General features: G+C 41.0%; 1 protein-coding gene across 1 annotated transcript in view; it reads right to left on the reverse strand.

Moving 5' to 3' along the window:
* The window catches only part of LOC132565097 (dystrobrevin beta-like), an 81999-nt gene extending 58160 nt beyond the window's left edge, over positions 1-23839 (reverse strand). The window contains exons 1-5 of the mRNA XM_060229703.1: positions 23746-23839; positions 21772-21876; positions 17046-17126; positions 4299-4512; positions 3137-3222 (exon numbers count right to left, since the gene is read on the reverse strand). Coding sequence (XP_060085686.1) covers positions 3137-3222; positions 4299-4512; positions 17046-17126; positions 21772-21876; positions 23746-23839 — 580 coding nt within the window. The remainder of the gene's footprint in view (positions 1-3136; positions 3223-4298; positions 4513-17045; positions 17127-21771; positions 21877-23745) is intronic.
* Between the last annotated feature and the right edge of the window lie 394 nt (positions 23840-24233).

A 24233-nucleotide genomic window follows, 5' to 3' on the forward strand; every position in this document is an offset into this window, starting at 1 on the left:
CATGTATTAGGAGGTGTACACAGGTATTAGGAGGTGTACACAGGTATAAGGAGGTGTACACATGTATCAGGAGGTGTACACAAGTATTAGGAGGTGTACACATGTATCAGGAGGTGTACACAGGTATTAGGAGGTGTACACAGGTATTAGGAGGTGTACACATGTATTAGGAGGTGTACACAGGTATTAGGAGGTGTACACATATATTAGGAGGTGTACACAGGTATTAGGAGGTGTACACATGTATCAGGAGGTGTACACAGGTATTAGGAGGTGTACACAGGTATTAGGAGGTGTACACAGGTATTAGGAGGTGTACACATGTATCAGGAGGTGTACACAGGTATTAGGAGGTGTACACAGGTATTAGGAGGTCTACACATGTATCAGGAGGTGTACACAGGTATTAGGTGGTGTACACAGGTATTAGGAGGTGTACACAGGTATTAGGAGGTGTACACATGTATCAGGAGGTGTACACAGGTATTAGGAGGTGTCCACATATATTAGGAGGTGTACACAGGTATTAGGAGGTGTACACAGGTATAAGGAGGTGTACACATGTATCAGGAGGTGTACACAGGTATTAGGAGGTGTACACAGGTATTAGGAGGTGTACACAGGTATTAGGAGGTGTACACATGTATCAGGAGGTGTACACAGGTATTAGGAGGTGTCCACATATATTAGGAGGTGTACACAGGTATTAGGAGGTGTACACAGGTATAAGGAGGTGTACACATGTATCAGGAGGTGTACACATGTATCAGGAGGTGTACACATGTATCAGGAGGTGTACACATGTATCAGGAGGTGTACACAAGTATTAGGAGGTGTACACATGTATCAGGAGGTGTACACAGGTATTAGGAGGTGTACACAGGTATTAGGAGGTGTACACATGTATCAGGAGGTGTACACAGGTATTAGGAGGTGTCCACATATATTAGGAGGTGTACACAGGTATTAGGAGGTGTACACAGGTATTAGGAGGTGTACACATGTATTAGGTGGTGTACACAGGTATTAGGAGGTGTACACATATATTAGGAGGTGTACATAGGTATTAGGAGGTGTACACATGTATTAGGAGGTGTACACAGGTATTAGGAGGTGTACACAGGTATTAGGAGATTAGGAGGTGTACATAGGTATTTGGAGGTGTACAAAGGTATTAGGAGGTGTACACATGTTTTAGGAGGTGTACACAGGTATTAAGTGTACATAGGTATTAAAGCCCCAATATATGTAACATTCACCAAAAATTTAGTGTAGAATCACACATAATTATTGAGATATTCTCTAAGATGTAGTTAAAATTAAGTTATTCAAACAATAGTTACCATGACTTTGTGCATAAAGTATTGATATATGAGCAGTTGAAACTCGCTATTTGTAAACACACCTCCATTTTAAACACGCCGCCATCGAAATTACGATTGTTGCCGAACCACGTCGGAAAGTTCATGACCTGATCTCGCGACAGTTGAGGTTTCTACTTATAGAGGAAGCACATGCAGATATGTCTTTGGTAAGTTTTTGTTTACAAGCATTGTTTGCGAAGTCTTGTTGTAGACTTGAGGTATTCCTGTGTTTTTGGGAAATTATTAGAAGGAATAATTAGTTTAGAAACGATACGACGCACAATTATAACGTAAGAATTCAGAACTGGCCTGATGTATGATCGGAAAAAAAGGAAGCGACTGGTGAACGTCTGTACTGTTTCTGCCATGTTTACACACGCGGAATATGTGCATGCACAATGTCATCGCTACGAGCGGTAATGTATGAATTATTGTGGGTCCCACATTGTTTATTTTCCGATTTTTTCAATTTTTATTTAAATTGAAAAAAGTCAGTTTTATTTTCTTTTATTAAAGGAAAGTATTTGTTTTGTTACATATATTACGGGGAAAATAAGATAAAGTTTGTTTTTTATAGTGATTTTTACGTATATTGGGGCTTTAAGAGGTGTATATAAGTAATAGGAGTGTACATAGGTATTAGGAGGTGTACACAGGTATTAGGTGGTGTATACTGGTATTAGGAGGTGTACACAGGTATTAGGAGGTGTATACAGGTATTAGGAGGTATACTGGTATTAAGAGGTGTATACAGGTATTAGGAGATGTACACAGGTATTAGGAGGTGTATACAGGTATTAGGAGTGTACATAGGTATTAGGAGGTGTACACAGGTATTAGGAGGTGTATACAGGTATTAGGAGGTGTACACAGGTAGTAGGAGATGTTCACAGGTATTGGGTGTATACAGGTATTAGGAGGTGTATACAGGCATTAGGAGGTGTATACAGGTATTAGGAGGTGTACACAGGTATTTGGAGGTGTATACAGGTATTAGGAGGTGTATACAGGTATTAGGAGGTTTATACTGGTATTAGGAGGTGTATACAGGTATTAGGAGGTATATACATGTATAAGGAGGTGTATACAGGTATTAGGAGGTGTATACAGGTATTAGGAGGTGTATACAGGTATAAGGAGGTGTATACAGGTATAAGGAGGTGTATACAGGTATTAGGAGGTGTATACAGGTATAAGGAGGTGTATACAGGTATTAGGAGGTGTATACAGGTATTAGGAGGTATACATAGGTATTTGGAGGTATATACAGGTATAAGGAGGTGTATACAGGTATTAGGAGGTGTATACAGGTATTAGGAGGTGTATACAGGTATTAGGAGGTGTATACTGGTATTAGGAGGTGTATACAGGTATTAGGAGGTATACATAGGTATTTGGAGGTATATACAGGTATAAGGTGTATACAGGTATGAGGAGGTGTACATAGGTATTTGGAGGTGTATACAGGTATAAGGAGGTGTACACAGGTATTAGGAGGTGTATACAGGTATTAGGAGTGTACATAGGTATTAGGAGGTGTACACAGGTATTAGGAGGTGTATACAGGTATTAGGAGGTGTACACAGGTAGTAGGAGATGTTCACAGGTATTGGGTGTATACAGGTATTAGGAGGTGTATACAGGTATTTGGAGGTGTATACAGGTATTAGGAGGTGTACACAGGTATTTGAAGTGTACACATTTATTATGAGGTGTCCCATCAAGGACATGATTGGTAGGTAAGTGACACTAGCAGACTTGTTCCCACTTACAGCGCAGCTTGTCCATCAGTTTTCCAGCACACATATGGGACAATGCTACTTTCAGGCAAAACACTCGAATTCGCCCTCGGCCAGCACTATCAAAAAACAAAAGTAAAGTCACATGGCCACTACCATACTGAAAATGTCACAAAATATTCAAAGACAATATAAAGGGATCCTACATCAAACTACCTCAATTCCTCGTCAAGCTTTCCTTGATGGTGTAGATTTGTTGATTCCAGGATTATCTCTACTATTTGTATATATATTTTGATTTCATGGTTACCTGTCCTAAATCGTATTAACAGTTTGTTTTCATGGTTACCTGTCCTAAATGGTATTAATAGTTTGTTTTCATGGTTACCTGTCCTAAATGGTATTAACAGTTTGATTTCATGGTTACCTGTCCTAAATGGTATTAACAGTTTGATTTCATGGTTACCTGTCCTAAATGGTATTAACAGTTTGATTTCATGGTTACCTGTCCTAAATGGTATTAACAGTTTGATTTCATGGTTACCTGTCCTATATGGTATTAACAGTTTGATTTCATGGTTACCTGTCCTAAATGGTATTAACAGTTTGATTTCATGGTTACCTGTCCTAAATGGTATTAACAGTTTGATTTCATGGTTACCTGTCCTAAATGGTATTAACAGTTTGATTTCATGGTTACCTGTCCTAAATGGTATTAACAGTTTGATTTCATGGTTACCTGTCCTAAATGGTATTAACAGTTTGATTTCATGGTTACCTGTCCTAAATGGTATTAACAGTTTGATTTCATGGTTACCTGTCCTAAATGGTATTAACAGTTTGATTTCATGGTTACCTGTTCTAAATGGTATTAACAGTTTGATTTCATGGTTACCTGTCCTAAATGGTATTAACAGTTTGATTTCATGGTTAGCTGTCCTAAATGGTTTTTATAGTTTGATTTCATGGTTACCTGTCCTAAATGGTATTAACAGTTTGATTTCATGGTTACCTGTCCTAAATGGTTTTTATAGTTTGATTTCATGGTTACCTGTCCTAAATTGTATTAACAGTTTGATTTCATGGTTACCTGTCCTAAATGGTATTAACAGTTTGATTTCATGTAATCAAATGATAAAGATAAATACCCTTAGTTACCTTTCCTATGTTAAGACCAAAGATAAGAGATTTTTACCTGTCGTAAGCATTGATGAGCCAACTAAGTAACATCTGTATACATTGGTCATTGTCCACCTGTTGTGGGGACGGTAGACGTTTGTTCAGGTGACAGAATATACTGGACAACACAGACTCCACCCGCGACCCATTCAGCTCAGACTCCGGCTCCAGAGTGTTCAGGCCATTCTCCCGGAAAGCCTCAATGATGTTCCATATGTCAACAAGATACACTGCAAACACAACCAATACAGATCATACTAAAACCTGTCAGACACACTTACTCACGTAAAATAGGTTAAGACCCATTAAAAAACAAAAAAAGATCAGCAGGTTTGTCTTTACTTCAGAAATGAATAATCTACTGTTTAAACAAATGTTGTAAAACTGCATTAGAGTTTATATATAGTTCTGAGGATTCTGGGTACCTCGCTAATACTCATGTTTTAACTCTGTTATTGGGAGACCCCAGAGCAACACTGACATATAACATGGTGTAATTGAAATTGACATATTTTTGACAGAAGTTAAATTGAAATAAACAATATGAAAGTATCTCACTTCATCTTACACTAAGTAATATTTACAAAACTTCCAAACTTCGGAAGTGTTTTATGGATATTGTCTAGAAAAACCAGGACCTCCATCTTGTTGAACGGAATCGAGTGGGCCTTAAAGCTATCAATGTTTCTACATTGTAAACTGATCTTTAAATAGTCTCCACATATACGTACAATATAGCATTACAAACATTTCAAGACAATTTTTGTAAACAAGAGGACCAAGGCTCTTAACATTCATCTAACAATCCATCGTAGTGTTTTGGAGCAAAATAATTGACTAACTTTCCCATTTGGGGCCATGTCCCCAGGTCCCTAGGGGTGAACTCAGCTGTCTGAGTTTAAGAAGCCATAACTCAATTGCAGCAATGTTTCAGATCAAAGTTGGTTGAAATCTACCCTGGCATTAAGAATGAGTAGCATTTTGAAGCAAAATATTGTCTAACTTCCCTTTTTGGAGCCTCATCCCTTGGTCCCTTATAGTCAAATAAACTTTCTGAATTTAGGAAATGATTCTCCAACCTCAATGATATTTCAGACCATGTTTGGTTGAAATCCATTCAAGCATTAAGGAAGAGTAGTGTTCTGCAGCAAAATATTGACAAAATTCCTAATTTGGGGCCCCGTCCCTAAGTCCCTAGGGTTCCTATCAACTTTCTGAATTTAAGAATTAATTGCCTAAATCTACTGCTGTTTCAGACAAAATCCTCGCCCTCTCCCACCAAGTCCCTAGGGGTTGAATCAAATTTCTGAATCTAAAAATTATTTGTAAACCTGTAATGATATTAGACAAAATTCGAATAAAATCAATTAAAGCATTCAGGAAAAGTATATCATTCTGAAGCAAAGTAAATGTCTAACTCCCCTTTTGGGGGCCCATCCCCAAGTCCCTAAGGGTTGAATCAAATTTCTGGATAAAGAAATGATTCCCCACCCCTAATAATGTTTCAAATCATGTGGTTGAAATCCACCATGGCATTAAGCAGGAGTATTGTTTTAAAGGTAAAGGGTACTGACAGAGAATGGCTAATGGCCAATGAGGAACAGCAAACGATGACGGACAATACACATTAGCAATGGAATCAGCAATAAATAGCAATAAAAAACAGATGACCTAAAAATCTATACAGAACAGCTCCATAATTTCCTAGTCTGTCAATCAAGTACACAGAATTCAAAAGATATCAATTACTGATTAAATGTTGCCTGAGTTAACCAACTCCTGATCAGAACAACAATGGATACGCGAGTTTCTTCTCTCAGTGATTTTTTTATTTCTAACATGACAGTCAGTGGAATTAAATCCACCACAAAATATGTTTCTTCCACAAAACATTGTGATTCCACTCTCAGATCATTGTGTAAATGTGCTGAGAGTGCCAGGGTACATGATATTAATATCTACCACTCGTGGTATATGACCTTGTGATCCTTTGATTGGTTATGAAGTCGAACTTTGAACATAAGGACACTTCACCTTATTGATTTTAGGATAACTAATTAACAGCTTGTTACAAATTCTAATAAGTTATAATATTTTCACATATTAATTAGTGGTATTTCACTACAGGTCATATAATTATGCCCCGACTAATTTAAATGAAATATATGTTGGTACAGAAAATGTCAATTCAAATTTGAAACAGCCTTTTTTTCACTGTGGTAGAAACAGGTAACACAAACTTGTGGTTGTTACTGTATTTTCAGGGCTATTTTTCGATTTGATCCACAAATAAGACACCCCAGGATATAAGCTGCACCCTTTCTTACGATGTGGTAACCATTATGTTGACCAAAGTTTGTAGATATAAGAGACAATGGAAGGCAATTTGTCAAGATTGTCAGTGAAACATTTAACATATGTTTGCAAATGAACTTTACACATATTTCACACCAAATTTGGTTGAAATCCATTCAAGTGTAAAAAAGGAGTAGCGTTTTGAAGCAAAATTTTGTATTATTTTCCCTTTTGAGGCCCCGTCCCAAAGTCCCTGAATTTAAGAAATAATTGCTTACCCTAACTGATGAATTGGGCCAAAGCTTGTTGAAATCTACCAAGGCTGAAAGGAGGAGTAGGGTTTAAAATCTAATTTAAGCAACTTCCCCTTTGGGGACTTGTCCCTGGACCCCTCAGGGTCAAATCAAAATTGAGGTTTTTTAATGTAAAACCAATTTTCATGATGTAATACTTACCATAACTTTAGTATGCAAATACAGTACCTACACCCATCTTTGTATCCCAACAACAAAAGATTCAAAAGAAAAACAATCCCGCCCTCCCTACGATCCATGAGCCATCACGGCAGGAACGCAGAGTGATCTCCCTTCCTCTAATAACCTTTATGGCGTAAACTCCACAGAGGGGCAGCCAGGCAGATAAGGAAGAGGGGAGGATAGGGTGGGACTCCATAAAGTTATGGTAAGTATTACATCATGAAAATTGGTTTTACATTAAAAAACCTCAATTTCATTTCAGTAATAATTACCATAACTTTAGTATGCGAATTCGTCTTACCGTAGTGGTGACTAGAAGCCAGGCAGCCCCTTCAGCACAACCAAAGTAGTAGGGAGGGAGAACAGAGTGCTAAAGTGAAGGAAGGGACCTCTCTGTGAAAGAGCAGGTGTACCCACATGCCGCCGTACGGAAAGACATGGCCCGGGGCTAACGAGGAGGCCCAGCCACTGACTATGCCACCACCAAAGGTCCCAATGAATACAGGCCTTCTGAGTGGGAAGCTAGGGATCACAGATAAAAATCTGTTAAGGTATCCCTGCCCTGCCAGAATACTGCAGACATGACCTCCTGAAAGGAGGACTCATTGAGAGAAGGGCCCAGGATGAAGCAAGGGCCCTGACCTCGTGAGACCGCGCTTTCGCTCTCGCCCGAGCCAGATCATCAAAATGCTCGTAAGCATACTAAATCACCTGGCAAACCCACCTGGAAACCGACTGGGAGGAGATATCTCGTTGCCCCTGTTTAATGGGCAAAACAGACGGGATCGAGAGCCCCGCCCCCCCCCTGGTTTTATCAAGATAAAACCTAAGAGCCCAACAAGGACAAAGCAACCTATCTCGCTCCTCCGAGCTAGTCACAGCCAGGATCCTGATGGGATCGTGCGAGAACCCCGGAACCTGATTCTTCGCTAAAAACAACTCTATTCATAGCAAAGCCTCTGATTAGGGCAGAAAGAGAGGAGGACTAACCGATCTCCTTCCTGCCATAACAAGCAAGAACTCTGGCAATAGCTGTACGATAGCCAGCAATAGTGCCAGGTGGCAGATAGCGGTACCTAAACAGAGAGATTAGGAATTCCGCAATCAAATGCAGAGGCTTCGAATGAATAAGCTTCCTTGCCGACACACCAATCACAGAAGATCATCCAACGTGACTGGTAGACGGCAGAAGAGGAAGCCCTGATTGATTGCTCAATGCAATCTGACACCTCTTGAGAAAAGCCTGCCTTGGCGTGGCTTCCAGAGATAGCCTCAGCGCGTGAAGGTGAAGGATCTCTGGTCAAGAGTGTGTCGTTCTGGGCCAAGGCTGGCGAAGGAGATTCGGTCTGGTGGGGAGAGCCAAGGGCTCCTCCACCAGAAACGACAAGAGCTCCTGAAACCAAGCTTGCCTCGGCCACAGAGGGGCTCTCAGAAGTAAGGAGCAGTGATGCTCCCAGAACTTCTGTAGAACCCTGCCCACCAGGTTGAAGGGAGGGAATGCATATGCATACGTCCCTTCCTATTCCAGAGAAAGGGCGTCCACAGCCCACGCCTTACGGTCTGGGACCGGGGAGACGAAGGTTAGCAGCTGGTTGTTCAGGGAAGTGGCAAACAGGTCTATAATAGGTCTGTCCCATGCCTGACAATTCCCCTTGAAAATCAAGGGACACAGCTGCCATTCCGTCAACACCGGCTGGTGGCGCCTGGAGAGTGGCCACCAACACACTCAGCCTGCCAGAAAGATGCTTGACCGCTATGGTCAACTGCATGTCCTGGCAGAGAAGATGGATGTGGATGGAGAGGGCACACAGGACATGAGACCTGGTGGCCCCTGTCTCTCCAGATACGCGACAACTGTTGTCGGTAGCCACACTTTGGACTGCAGGATACCCCTAAAGGACTGCAGAGCCAAATGAACAGTCTCATCTCGAGTACACTGATGTGCTCCGAGAGTTGTTCGCCAGACCACTCCCCCAAGCGGCATTGGCCATCGAGGTAAGCTCACATTCCTGTCATGAACGCGTCCATGAACAGGATCATAGAGGGGATAGGCTTGGTCAGAGGTACCCCGTGGAAAATGTTCTCCTGAATGGTCCACCAGCAAGAGAACTCCCTGACCGACTGGGTAAGCGGGATCCAGGCCTCCTGGATGACGGAACCCAGTCAGACAGGAGGAACATCTGGAGAGGTCCGATGTGAATCCTCCCTAGGGGGACCACATATGCCAAGGAGTTGAGATACCCCAGAAAACTGAGGAACCAATGTACCTGGACAAGCGACCAAGTGATGAAAGTCAGAGCCAGAGCCCTGACCTTCTCAAACTTCTCCAGAGGTGGAAGGGCTAAGCCCCGAACCATGTCAAAATGGTTCCCCAGGAAGAAGAAGTCCTAATATGAAGGAACCTCTGACTTCTGAGCAAGAGTTTCAGGACCAGACGAGTGTCCTTCACTAACGATTCCCACACCAAAAGAGGCATGAGGGAGTCGTCGAAATAGATGTGGACGTCTATTCTGCAGGAGTGAAGGAAACACCAGCAGCAACTTGGTGAACACCAAAGGAGCTGTCGTGAGCCCCAAGGGCATCTCTGCCTTGGCAGCATGGTCCCTACTTCCTCCTGGAGCACCCGTGCCCTTTCTGAATCCCCGGGAGGAGGAAAGAAACAAAAACGGCCAGGAGGCGAGGGACGAATCCTGAAGAAGGGGAATACCTAGACCCTCCCTGACCACCGACAAAAGCCCAAGCGTCCTCTGTAATATCCTGCCACTAGGAAAGGAAAGCAGAGAGACGTCCGCCCACAGGGAGTTCCGGATGGGGCAGATCGAGCCCCTGCCAGACCAGAGAATCGTCTGCCCACCCGGAGCCTGAGCCTGCAGGAGAAGGACATGAGCCCGGGAAAGGAGAACCACCGTCCACCCGGCCATACCCTTCGCCTTTCGCGGCCAAGAAGCAGAAATAGTAAGGAACCCTTCTTCTTGCCCCCAGGAGGTTTCTTACCCTTCCTACCCTTCCCCTTGTTGCCGTTGAAGTGAGGTTGGGACATGGGCTGTGCAGAAAACTGAGCAGCCGAAGACTTCGCCTTCTTCTTAGGAGGCACTGACCCCTGCGAGGCACTGGCCTTCTCAGCCTGAAACCTCTTCACCAGAAATGCTGAGGTGACCGAGTCCTCCTTCATATCCTTCTGAACCCAAGGAAGAGCTCCCCTGAACAGGGTAGAGCCCTAGAAGGGGGCATTCAACAAGCGGAAACGGTAGGGTTACTGGACTGGGCGGAATTTCGGAACTGAAAACTGCCTAGCCAACACGGCATTGACGAGCAGAGAACCTGCAAGGCTGCCGTGTCCTGTATGTCGGCTGTTCTGTCTCGGATAACCGACACTCAGGCAAATCGGATACCCTGTATAGACAAACTGTCAGGAAGTCTATGTATGACAGAACTTGGATGGAGAGGTGCAACATTCTCTCCATCCTGTGGTGCTCTTTGGGATCGAGCACCACCTGGTCCACTGATTTGCCGGGCCAGGCAGCCAGCTGTCTCAACTCCAGCTGTGCTGGTTGAGAGGCCAGCTGCCCATCATGTGTGGCATAGTCGGAAGCTGAAGCCTCCGACAATTCACCAACACTGAGCTGCAGACCGACAAACCCGGGAGCACGGGTAGAGAAGGAGTCCTTCTCTAAAACCGGAGCCCGGGCCGTGGCCAGAACCGAAGACATGATATTGCCTTCTGGCAGAGACCGATCTGAGCGAACGGAAGCCCGAGGAGCCACCAGGGAACCCAGAAGGATGGTGGATTCAGGCGCCGACGATGCTGAGGCGGTGGGCAAACCTCCGCCCTGAGAATCCGGGAGATGTTTGCCCGGAGGACCCGCATCCCAGAAAGCACATGCTGAGCCTCGGCTTCAGCAGTCTCAGGGCCATCTTCCCCTTGTGAACCCTCTTGGCCCAGGAGAAAGATGAATGACATCGTCTTCCTCTGCCGAGCCCGCACCCTCGATGTCCATCTCCTCGTCAATAGAGACCGAAGTCCCCTTGGGAGGAACAGGGGCCGCCAGAGGAGCCATCTCCGCAGAGGGGAACTCCTCTTTATGGCATTTGGACGCAGCGCGACCAACAGCTGTAGCTGTAGGCTTGGGTCGGAGACCCGAAGCCGACCCCTGGGAACAGGAGACCGACGGGTCCGCGCTGGAGGCGGAAGTCCTTAAGGTCTGGCAAACCTTTATAGGACCGGCCAACAAGGCCCCCGAAGTAGCAGAACATTGGGGGGATTCCGCACTGCTATAACATCTCCTAGAGGAGAGACCAACCCCTATGGGTTCCACGAGTGAAGACCCATGGGGTAAAAACCCAAACCCCTGAGGGAATGGGAACAGTCCAGCGGGCCGGGAGTGACCCCAGAACTGGCCAAGATGGCCTGCCTGAGTCTGGGGCTGGACATCCTGTCCAAAGGACCAGGATGAACCGCCACTCCCACCAGGTGGAAACCCAGACATGTACGGGCTAAGCCCGTAACTGCTGAGTAACTGTTGGTACCCAAAACCATCCGCAGGTTGGCCTGGGCGACCCAGGAATAAGTGCCCGCAGGCACCCCTACTCCCTGAGCCCGGGGGAAAGGGAGACCGGAAACCGGACTCCTGGCCTGAAGCCCCAAACCCTTGGAGGAAAACCCCCTGGGAAACCCTGCACTGGGAAATCTGGATTGGGACGGAAGTCCCAGAGCCAGAAGCCTGTGAGGGTGGGAAAACAGACCCCGCGCTGACACCAGGATTAGTGAACTCAAGTGTCACTAATCCCCGTAGCCACAGACAATCCTGACAAAAAGTCCCCTGAACCTATACCCGAAGGCACAGTTCCGGAGTCAAAGCGGCCCCCACCAACGACGCCACCTGGCGTGCCGAGGTCCCTGAAGGAATCAGAGACCTCGACCGGAAGTCCCTTTCCGACGGTAACACCGCCGCCTATCGAGAGCTACCGGCCAATTCGACCCTTGACTGCGCCGAGTCAGGGTCGGGCTGCCCCCCCCCCCCCCCTACTCCAGGACGCACCTGGACAGGGGGAGCCACCCCCTGCTGAAGGGCGGAGCTCGGTGGAACGAGAGCACCCCCAGCAGGAACGCTCTGGTTCAGAACTTCAGGAGGGAGGTCTTAAAAAGCTTACTTCCCTTACCGGAAGAAGAGGACGAATCCCTCTTCCGGCGGAAAGTTAGCTGGAAAGGCATGGGAGCCTAAGCAGCAGACTCCATGTGCAAACAAAGTTCACATAGTGAGGTCTGGCTGTAATGTCGGCAAATGGGACAGGTATCATGGGGTTCCCATTATCTATAGAAATAGGAACATCCATGCGCTGACCCCCGACGTAAACCCGGCACCTTTATCCAGCATCGAAACAATAAAAAATTGTAACAATGAAAACAAGGATAAAAAAAGTTTTCTAACAATCAAAAAACTACGAACGATATCATAAAACCTACCGTACGCAGCAAGATTGTACTGCAAAAAAAAGAAAACGGTCGTACAAAACGGCCGACAAAGCAGCAAGAAAACAATTTCAACTTCACAAAAATCCGAGTGACGAGACAAGTAGTCACTCACTCGAACACGCGGAGGAAAAACACGGCCGGAAACGAAGTTCTCGAACAATCAAAAAACTACGAACGAGAGCACAAAGCCTACCGTACGCAGCAAGATTGCACTGCATAAATAAAACGGCCGTACAAAACGGCCGACAAAGCAGCAAGAAAACAAATTCCAACTTCACGCAATTCCGAGCAACGAGACAAGTAGTCACGCACTCGAATACGTGGAGGAAAAAACGGCCGGAAATACGGTCAAAATAAACAAATGACAATACTTAATTTCACAATATAAGTTGGGAGATGGGTTTATAGACTACTAATAGAGTAACAATATACTCAAACGACAATGGCAGTACGAAGAGAAGGAGTAAGAAAAGCACTTAGCTCAGACACCTCCGCACTCGTCGGCAGCCATAAAGGTAAGAGGAAGGGAGATCACTCTGCGTTCCTGCCGTGATGGCTCATGGATCGTAGGGAGGGCGGGATTGTTTTTCTTTTGAATCTTTTGTTGTTGGGATACAAAGATGGGTGTAGGTACTGTATTTGCATACTAAAGTTATGGTAATTATTACTGAAATGAAATTCTGAATTTAAGAAATGATTACCCTAACCAAATGATGCATCAGACCAAATTTGGTTGAAATCCATCCCGGTATGAAAGAGGCGTAGGGTTTTAACGAAAAAGTTTAGGCATGACACACTGTGCAGGATGACGGAAAAACATAATGGCTATAGCTCATCTTGACCCTTTGGGTCAGATAACCTAAAAATCTTATTTTTTGTTATGCATTAATTGACAAAATGACATAGAAAATATTGATTCTCTGTACCTCAATTTGTCAAACAGAGTTTGCCTCAGTCACTGCAAATAACTATTTGTACACCAATGTGTATACATTGTATCTGGCGATGATGTCAGTTGGGAAGGGACACGTCACATTTCTATGCATACATGCATGTATTGCACGGGTGGGTGTGTCATTCAAGAACAGTGAACCAGGGTGTATTGGCCTGGACAGACCAGTATTACACAGGTAGAAACGACAGAGATGCTGTTTCTTTCAGTTTTGTTCATTACTTTCAAAAGTTACAAAAACCAATCCCTAAAGCTCATGTTCTTAATAGCATTTCAAAAATAATCAAATCGATTGAAAGAAAATACTACATACAACAATGATATATTGTGTTGTCTCAATTTATATAATAGTTAGACACACATCTGTACAAGTTTTGTCCATTTTCAACACTGATGAACATCTAAAGTTATGTCCGCAGTAAAAATGTTGTTAGGAAAGATCATTGCAGTGTGATGTTCCACATAATTGTGACGTGATTGATGTTTGAATGCTAGAATTGTGGCAGGAAACACCAGGTCAAGTGTGCCTATACACTGAAGCAGGTATTGTACACGTGCTGCAAGCTAAGTGGTGAAACTCCTAACCATTTTAATGACAAGCGTTAAATGTTTTATTGACAAAACAGTTAATGGTAAAAAATCTGAAGGGTTTAGGAAATCTTTATCCCTTGGGAGTGAAATTGGAAGTAGATTTTCATTGCCTTTTCTCCCTCCCTCAGTCAAACTGTCATGTGTCAATCGCTTCCATCGTCATTGTATTACGGTACTAAAAGAACGGATATCTGGATCACCAAATCTTAACACCTCCATTGCAGCAGGTCATAGCCCAATAAAGCCTCCTATAAAATAGAAAGGCTATTGATTGTGATTAACAGTGTAGTGATGGCAAGCCACCGACAACCGTCATTCTTCTCCAGATCACAACGCTCTGTAGAAAGGACCATTAATTAACACACATGGAAAATGGTGGGAGACTGAAGAAGTAAAGCATACCCCTCTCTACAGAATAACATGGCAGTCAAAATGCCCCTCATGTAACAAGGCACCTTGTGCATCTACATCTACTTCCCAATTTGAACATCTAAGACAAAATGGAACATTGTTGAAATGCTAAACAGTAACATTCTGAAACACCAAGGACAATTACATGATATCAGATGTGGCCTGAGGCTGTTATCCCCTCTACCCCAACCCCAATCTGATTCATTAAGACTCTCCCCCTCCCTTTCATCCTCCTGCATTCTGTCTTCTCCACTAATGATGCATGTTGTACACTGCATATTTCATTCCAGGATTTGACAGCTGCCTAACAGATTTGCAGGACAATTTGTCTGTACATTCTTCCACCCAAGGGAACTAAATAATATGTCTGATAGTTCTGGTCGAACAGGACTGAAAATTGTGATACGACCATCCCCTCTGACAGCTAAAAACTGATACACACTGCCATACTGATGATAACTGCAGTGTAAGACCTTGTCACACACGTTCTCTGCCTGGTGTTATCAGAACATCACACTCATCCGGTAACCATACAGCTCTAATCTGTTTTAACGTATCAATCTTATTATCCATCCAATACTTTTTATGACAACTTTTACTCAATTATCAGATAATGTTTTCAGCAACACATGACACATCTGTACCAAGACTATCTTGATATTTAACAATCAATGTCCATTTATTTGACCACGTGAAGATTTAATTGACAGTTACCGACACCTTGTGTTGATTGCTGAATTACGGCTTATGTCATGATGAGTTAAATGAGTGACGATAAAAGTGACTGACACACCACTTCTCGAGAGGTTTGTAACAGTATTCAGATTTCTTTGTTTTAAAACTTAAGTATTGATTAGTGAATTTGTCGTCCTGGCGATTACATCATTGGTGTCTACTATACACACAAGATATATATATATTGTCTTACAAGCACTGCAATCTATAAACTCAAATCTATGTTTAGATGACTTGTCTTTTGTCCTTGATGTTATCAATTTAATTACCTAATCTTTTAACATGAATCCATCAATATTAGATGCTTGACTTTTGGTATATCAAACAAAACAATCAAACGTCAATCAATGAAAGAAATTAAACATAAGTTCACAATAAAAAAACCAAAGTTAAAGTGATATATATGAATTTTTTGTAAATTTTTACGATATTTTCATCAAGACACAAAAGATAGTTTATTGTATAGTTATCATTAAGTCAGTACAAAATGACAATGACATAACCCGAGAAAATCGAATCATCTTGTTTCCCATGAAACATTGTCCAACCCCATTTTAACTGCTCTTAGATGAGCACTAAAACTCCAACTAACCATCGTCTCATCACCATGAGAAATGGAGGCTGTATTGTTCTCAACAGATCATAAAATCACTGACGACCGGTTACGATCATTCAGAATTCACACATAATTTTCTCTTCACATTAAAATTTGTGGTTTGTCCTTTTCTAAACTTCCCGTGGATATTCTAAAATCTATTATTAACAGATTTTTATTTTGTTTTTTTTTTATAACACACAGAAAGATTTCCAACATCAAAGTAAGAACCAAGATTTTGTACCTGAAGCTAACTGTTTTTCAGGAAGACAATTTTGTAATTTTCACACAAAAATGGGAAAAGTAGATTTCCATGAATTAAAATCTAATGATCTAAAAATATGTGAATATCTAACTAGTGAAAATAACACCCCTGTATTATAAATCAAGAATAGAAATTTGACGCATGCTACAAACATCATCAAATTGCACAAGAATCTTGTGTTTCAGCCAGTCAGCCAGGAAAAACAATAAATTCATACTGATAAATAATATTGAAAATTAATGTAATCATGTGTCGAGATACTGTAAAATATCAAAACAATTCCGTACTCATCATATACATGTTTACATTGTAACCAAACTTATGGGGCTGTGATAGGTCAGTCAGTTAGAACATTAGACCCTGAATGGACTTGATGTGGGAAGGGATCACATGCCTGACCACATGGGTCTTCCCTAGGTACCCCAGTTGCCTCCCACAATAAGACCCCTTGCCGCTAACATCAGGCCAACAAGGGTGATTAGTATAAACTGAAATAACAACAGCAAAATAAGTTAAATAAAGTTTGTTTAACCTTAAAGAATACCAGACATATGGAGCCCCTAAGGGAGATCTGAAATATATTATGTGATGATCCTTTCTCAGAGTGGTTTGTGTTCTTCATAGACCAAGATTACTCTCGGACTGTGGTTGTGTCCTACCTCAAAACACCCCAATAACTGACAGCTTGAAGTGGGCCTCAAACATTCAGTCACCGTCAACTCCAAGGAGTCGCCTAAAATGGCCATGGCTGTTCAAGGGCAATAACCTAACAAGCAAACAATTCATTTTCCAAGACTATGAGCAATACAGCCCAAGTAATTTTTATATCAATGGTTATTATAAATGGGATAATTTTGCTCTTTACGGGCTATCACCTGGTGCAGGACCACAGTTTTGGATATGTGACTTCATACAACACTATAACATCTTAATCATCTGAGAAATTGTTGTTAGTCAAAGTAAAACCTACAGTTAGTTTTCTTCTGGACAAAGCGAAGTTTGCAGGCAGTTCTATATGTTGCAAAACGGATGACATCAAAGTTATGGCCTCCTGAAACAATGAAAAAAAAAATCAGTTAACAATCAAATACCTCTAAGAATCCTTACCACTGTATACAATAAACTAGAAGAAATGAATAAGACTTACAACAGGTCCAGCCCATAACTTCAGGTAACGTTTAGGTTACTTCATCGATATTCAAGGTATCAGAGAGATGTGGTCAGTAGCTGTTATACTGTATCATTATCTATATCACATAATATTGGTGAAAAACATGATGATCAAATGATAGGCCCTTTAGTGGGGAAGTGAAAACATGATGATCGAATGATAGGCCCTTTAGTGGGGAAGTGAAAACATGATGATCAAATGATAGGCCCTTTAGTGGGGAAGTGAAAACATGATGATCAAATGATAGGCCCTTTAGTGGCAAGAGTGAAAACATGATGATCAAATGATAGGCCCTTTAGTGGGGAAGTGAAAACATGATGATCGAATGATAGGCCCTTTAGTGGGGAAGTGAAAACATGATGATCGAATGATAGGCCCTTTAGTGGGGAAGTGAAAACATGATGATTGATAGGTGGGGAAGTGAAAACATGATGATCAAATGATAGGCCCTTTAGTGGCAAGAGTGAAAACATGATGATCAAATGATAGGCCCTTTAGTGGCAAGAGTGAAAACATGATGATCGAATGATAGGCCCTTTAGTGGCAAGAGTGAAAACATGACGATCGAATGATAGGCCCTTTAGTGGCAAGAGTGAAAACATGACGATTGAATGATAGGCCCTTTAGTGGCAAGAGTGAAAACATGATGATCGAATGATAGGCCCTTTAGTGGCAAGAGTGAAAACATGATGATAGAATGATAGGCCCTTTAGTGGGGAAGTGAAAACATGATAATCAAATGATAGGCCCTTTAGTGGCAAGAGTGAAAACATGATCGAATGATAAGCCCTTTAGTGGCAAGAGTGAAAACATGATGATCGAATGATAGGCCCTTTAGTGGCAAGAGTGAAAACATGATGATCGAATGATAGGCCCTTTAGTGGCAAGAGTGAAAACATGACGATCGAATGATAGGCCCTTTAGTGGCAAGAGTGAAAACATGATGATCGAATGATAGGCCCTTTAGTGGCAAGAGTGAAAACATGATAATAGAATGATAGGCCCTTTAGTGGGGAAGTGAAAACATGATGATAGAATGATAGGCCCTTTAGTGGGGAAGTGAAAACATGATGATCAAATGATAGGCCCTTTAGTGGGGAAGTGAAAACATGATGATAGAATGATAGGCCCTTTAGTGGGGAAGTGAAAACATGATGATAGAATGATAAGCCCTTTAGTGGGGAAGTGAAAACATGATGATCAAATGATAGGCCCTTTAGTGGCAAGAGTGAAGACATGATGATCGAATGATAGGCCCTTTAGTGGCAAGAGTGAAAACATGATGATCGAATGATAGGCCCTTTAGTGGCAAGAGTGAAAACATGATGATCGAATGATAGGCCCTTTAGTGGCAAGAGTGAAAACATGATGATCAAATGATAGGCCCTTTAGTGGGGAAGTGAATACATGGTGATCGAATGATAGGCCCTTTAGTGGCAAGAGTGAAAACATGATGATAGAATGATAGGCCCTTTAGTGGCAAGAGTGAAAACATGATGATTGAATGATAGGCCCTTTAGTGGCAAGAGTGAAAACATGATGATAGAATGATAGGCCCTTTAGTGGGGAAGTGAAAACATGATGATCAAATGATAGGCCCTTTAGTGGGGAAGTGAAAACATGATGATAGAATGATAGGCCCTTTAGTGGGGAAGTGAAAACATGATGATAGAATGATAGGCCCTTTAGTGGCAAGAGTGAAAACATGATGATCGAATGATAGGCCCTTTAGTGGCAAGAGTGAAAACATGATGATCAAATGATAAGCCCTTTAGTGGGGAAGTGAAAACATGATAATCAAATGATAGGCCCTTTAGTGGCAACAGTGAAAACATGATGATCGAATGATAGGCCCTTTCAAATGTAGGCCCTTTAGTGGCAAGAGTGAAAACATGATGATCGAATGATAGGCCCTTTAGTGGGGAAGTGAAAACATGATGATCGAATGATAGGCCCTTTAGTGGCAAGAGTGAAAACATGATCGAATGATAGGCCCTTTAGTGGCAAGAGTGAAAACATGATGATCGAATGATAGGCCCTTTAGTGGGGAAGTGAAAACATGATGATAGAATGATAGGCCCTTTAGTGGGGAAGTGAAAACATGATCGAATGATAGGCCCTTTAGTGGCAAGAGTGAAAACATGATGATAGAAGGAAAGGCCCTTTAGTGGGGAAGTGAAAACATGATGATCGAATGATAGGCCCTTTAGTGGGGAAGTGAAAACATGATGATAGAATGATAGGCCCTTTAGTGGCAAGATAGAATGATCGAATGATCGAATGATAAAAGTGAAAACATGATGATCGAATGATAGGCCCTTTAGTGGCAAGAGTGAAAACATGATGATCGAATGATAGGCCCTTTAGTGGGGAAGTGAAAACATGATGATCGAATGATAGGCCCTTTAGTGGCAAGAGTGAAAACATGATGATAGAATGATAGGCCCTTTAGTGGGGAAGTGAAAACATGATAATCAAATGATAGGCCCTTTAGTGGCAAAGTGAAAACATGATAATCAAATGATAGGCCCATTAGTGGGGAAGTGAAAACATGATGATCGTATGATAGGCCCTTTAGTGGGGAAGTGAAAACATGATAATCAAATGATAGGCCCTTTAGTGGCAACAGTGAAAACATGATAATCAAATGATAGGCCCTTTAGTGGCAACAGTGAAAACATGATAATCAAATGATAGGCCCTTTAGTGGCGAAGTGAAAACATGATCAAATGATAGGCCCTTTAGTGGCAAGAGTGAAAAATGATGATCGAATGATAGGCCCTTTAGTGGGGAAGTGAAAACATGATAATCAAATGATAGGCCCATTAGTGGCAAGAGTGAAAACATGATAATCGAATGATAGGCCCATTAGTGGGGAAGTGAAAACATGAAATTTTTTATTCAGATTGCCATGATCAGACTTGATAAATGATATTTGGTACCAATGACCTTTAGTATTTGACCAATTCTGCTAAAACTGGACCTGTCCACAGTATGTAAACAGTAAGTACTGTTCAGGCTTTTTCTAGGGGCTCTGTCAGACTAATTATAGGCTCCATTCCCAATTGAATTTATTGCATATTAAAGCAAAATTGTTTTTCTTCTTACCCTATCAAATGTCAATTTTTTTTGACAGGGTAAGAAGAAAAACAGTACAATGGACGGACGGACGCCTAGACGCCTGGACGGACGGACGAACAGACAGACAGACAGACAGAAAGAGAAAACCAACAAAAAATGTTTTCCTTCCCCTTCTTACCCCAAGGAGGTTTAGGTTTATTGCAGGGAAAACTTCTCTTAATGCATTGAAGATGCAGCATATATGTAAACACAGAGTAATGAATTTAGACAGAGAGGTCAGGGTCCTACAGCATGCATGGAGAAATAAATTCCATGTTAACTATAGCTTTTTCTCCATTTAAAAGAATTGGCAAAATTTTAAGTAGACATAGTGACAATGTGCTAATTTCATTCTCACTCTAAAAAGACCTCATTACGGTGAATTATTGCCATTTTAGATAGGGGTACCATGTTCAACTACAAAAACTAACCCTCATTGTCATGGATTGATCAGACATACAGGTGTCCTTCTTCAGGGCTACACCTTGTTAATTCAGAGTAAAATAAGGATACTGTTAGACAATTCTATCTATTGAAAATGAAGTCATTTATTATACATATCTCAAGCTAAAGGACTTTGTAGCTGGTGTATAGAACTGCCAGCATTTGTCTGGCTGTATGCTGGGAATGCCAAAGGGCTGTGGAAGTCTTAAAACCCCACAATGGGTCTTTGTAGACATGTCAATTGCAGCAATGTATTGTAAAACACATCACTGTCAACTTTCAAAATAAATACATTGAAAAAGATACCTAACAAAGTTAATTCATTTTTCCTTGTCTAAAACCAAAAGATTGAAGTCAAAAAATTAAAAAATTTAAATATTAATTCAAACAAATAACAATATTGATTCTAAAGCAAGGTAAATTACAGAATAATAATTGCTTGTAGAACACTAGTAAAAAATGGAAAAAAATTCCAGGATGAGAGAAAATTGTTGTGTTTCCAGTAATATGAACAGAGGCTTAGGAATCTGACTTCTAAGACTGAGCTGACACAGATGTACAGCAGATAATAGTGATACAGGGAATTTGTCTTGAAAATTGGGCTGATTTTGAGACAGGTGTTTTGCAGAAAACACAACAGTGATACAGAGAATTTGTCTTGCAAATTTGGTTGATATGGGAGACAGGTGTATAGTAGAAAATACAACAGTGATATGGAGAATTTGTCTTGAAAATTGAGCTGATCGGGGACACAGGTGTATAATAAGTGTTTGGACATGTAATGGAAAGTAAAGAGCCCTTGATTAGCTGTGAGTGGACCCTGATTGTGTCCTAATTACGACACAGCACACAAAGATAACTTGTGATTTGTCACAATTTCTCCCATTAGTACAACATCAATGACTTATTGATTTGCCAGTGGGAATTGCCTTTTAACAAAACAGCATTCTAGAAAACCTACGCATCTCGGTGACGAGCTGGCGGTTATCTCTAAATGTGTCGGAGGCTGGACTCAGGTCCTCTAGGATTTTGTTCTCATCATCTGCATTATTGCCCTGGATATAGCCTGAAAATATAAATTTTAATGTGAGGTCGTCATAGGAACCTGATGTACATGATAACATTATACAGTCAACAATATAGATATATAAGTTTTAATGTGAGGTCATCACAGACACCTGTACCTAGTATTAATAGATATTAATTTTTTGTCAATATTTAATAATCATTTACTGCTAAAGTTACTCTATCAACGTTGATAAGTATTACAGATTTTCTCTAATAATCCCCTGTATCAACGACATACGAAAACCTATTGTCTAACATGGAAAGACAGAATCCCAATTAAGGATGTGAAAACATGCCGCAAATTAAAGGGTGCTTTATTCACTGCTTCAAATTTTCCACAGATTTGTGAAAATTTTGAAGCAAGAAACAAACTTTGGTTGGTATTCACTCTTTTTATAACTTTGGTTTGTTTTCATTCTTCTAAAAGTTCAGTTTGTTTTCACTCTTTTTATAACTTTGGTTTGTTTTCACTCTTTTTATAACTCTGGTTTGTTTTCATTCTTCTAAAAGTTCAGTTTGTTTTCACTCTTTTTATAACTTTGGTTTGTTTTCACTCTTTTTATAACTTTGGTTTGTTTTCACTCTTTTTATAACTCTGGTTTGTTTTCATTCTTCTAAAAGTTCAGTTTGTTTTCACTCTTTTTATAACTTTGGTTTGTTTTCACTCTTTTTATAACTTTGGTTTGTTTTCATTCTTCTAAAAGTTCAGTTTGTTTTCACTCTTTTTATAACTTTGGTTTGTTTTCATTCTTCTAAAAGTTCAGTTTGTTTTCACTCTTTTTATAACTTTGGTTTGTTTTCATTCTTTTTATAACTTTGGTTTGTTTTCACTCTTTTGTTTTCAAAATACTTTTATTTGGTATTTTGTTCAAACCTCAAAAAAAACAGAAACAATAAACCCCTTTGAAATGAATATCTACAGTTTGGGACCCCCACTTTCAAAGAATGGGGCCCCTACCTAATCACATGGGTTTTCTTTGAGTTATTCCCTCTAAATACCTTGCTTCTATTCAGATTAACAATAATGGTTAATGCCAATTGATATAGAACTTGTTTCAAACTTGTAAACTAACATAATTGATAGCCTTATTACTGTTTGTAGTGTACTAACTGATGTTGAGACTTCTATCCTACATATTTAGTAACCATGTGCTTTGGTGAATATAATCCTGATCTACCAGTTCAGCAGACTGGTTGGAAAGTTATTGACCACTGAAGCATTGGCACCACCAAGAAATGTTTCATTGTCAACAAAAATCAATTTCAGTTAACAATGGAAATATACACCAACATGGCCTCTCCAAGGACACCGATTGGAGAGAATCTTCCTTTGTTTACTCAGTTCAGAGTTGATTACATCCATGTCCCTTATAAAGGACACAAACTTTACTACACAAAACAAAGCATTTTGAAACTGTTTACAAGTGGAGCTCCTGAGAAGAACACAGACTATATCATAAATATGTCATTTATTTGTATAATGATATTAAGTCCGGTATTGCCAAATGTTAGGAATCTACTAGCTATTTCTAATTTGATGTCAATTCGTCATAATGTCATAACAAAATATCTATCAGTGAAATATTTCAAATTTGACCTTGACCTTTGATCTAAATATTTGTCTGCTAAGTATTTGACTTTGACCTGATCTTTTGGCTTGTGGTCGGTGGACATCTCATTTGATTTCAGATAATGCTTCATTTTACTCTGACAAAACATCTACCAATAAAATATGACCTTGACCTTCCAACAGGTGGCCTTGCTTCATTTTGTTTTGAGTAAATATTTACCAGTAACATTCTGATATACATTTTTTTATTGCATATTCCCATTTCTTTTTATATTAATGGTGAGTTTGACCTCTGACCTCTAAGCATGAGAAGCAGTTGAGAGAAAACACTTTTCATGAAGAGACATCGATTAAGTCTGAGTGTATTCATCCACACTGAGCTGAAACTCATTTCTATTTATAGTAATAATGATCTTGACCTTTGACCTCAGGATCAAAAGATCACTTCCACCCCAACATTTCCTTAAAAGAAACAGTGGGAAATGTTTAGGTGCAATTGGCCCAATAATACTGAACAATAATAAACAAATAAACAGACAGTCAGACGGACAAACAACCTGATTACTATAGGGCGCCCATATCTTTGAAGTGGAGCCATTCTACTAATCACAGCTATAAGCACATCATGCATGAGCTTATTGTCAGATACAATATGGTAATGACATAATTCTATACCATTCTATTGGTTTCCTAAAGTGAACTCACACTGGCAGTAAATACAATCTGATGAAATTCAGTGATAAAACAACTACAGCATCATACAATCACAATATATACTGATAAAC

The sequence above is a fragment of the Ylistrum balloti genome, unplaced genomic scaffold (assembly GCF_031769215.1).
Source record: "Ylistrum balloti isolate Yb309-2 unplaced genomic scaffold, AGI_CSIRO_Ybal_v1 Utg369690, whole genome shotgun sequence".
In the NCBI taxonomy this organism is placed as follows: Eukaryota; Metazoa; Mollusca; class Bivalvia; order Pectinida; family Pectinidae; genus Ylistrum; species Ylistrum balloti.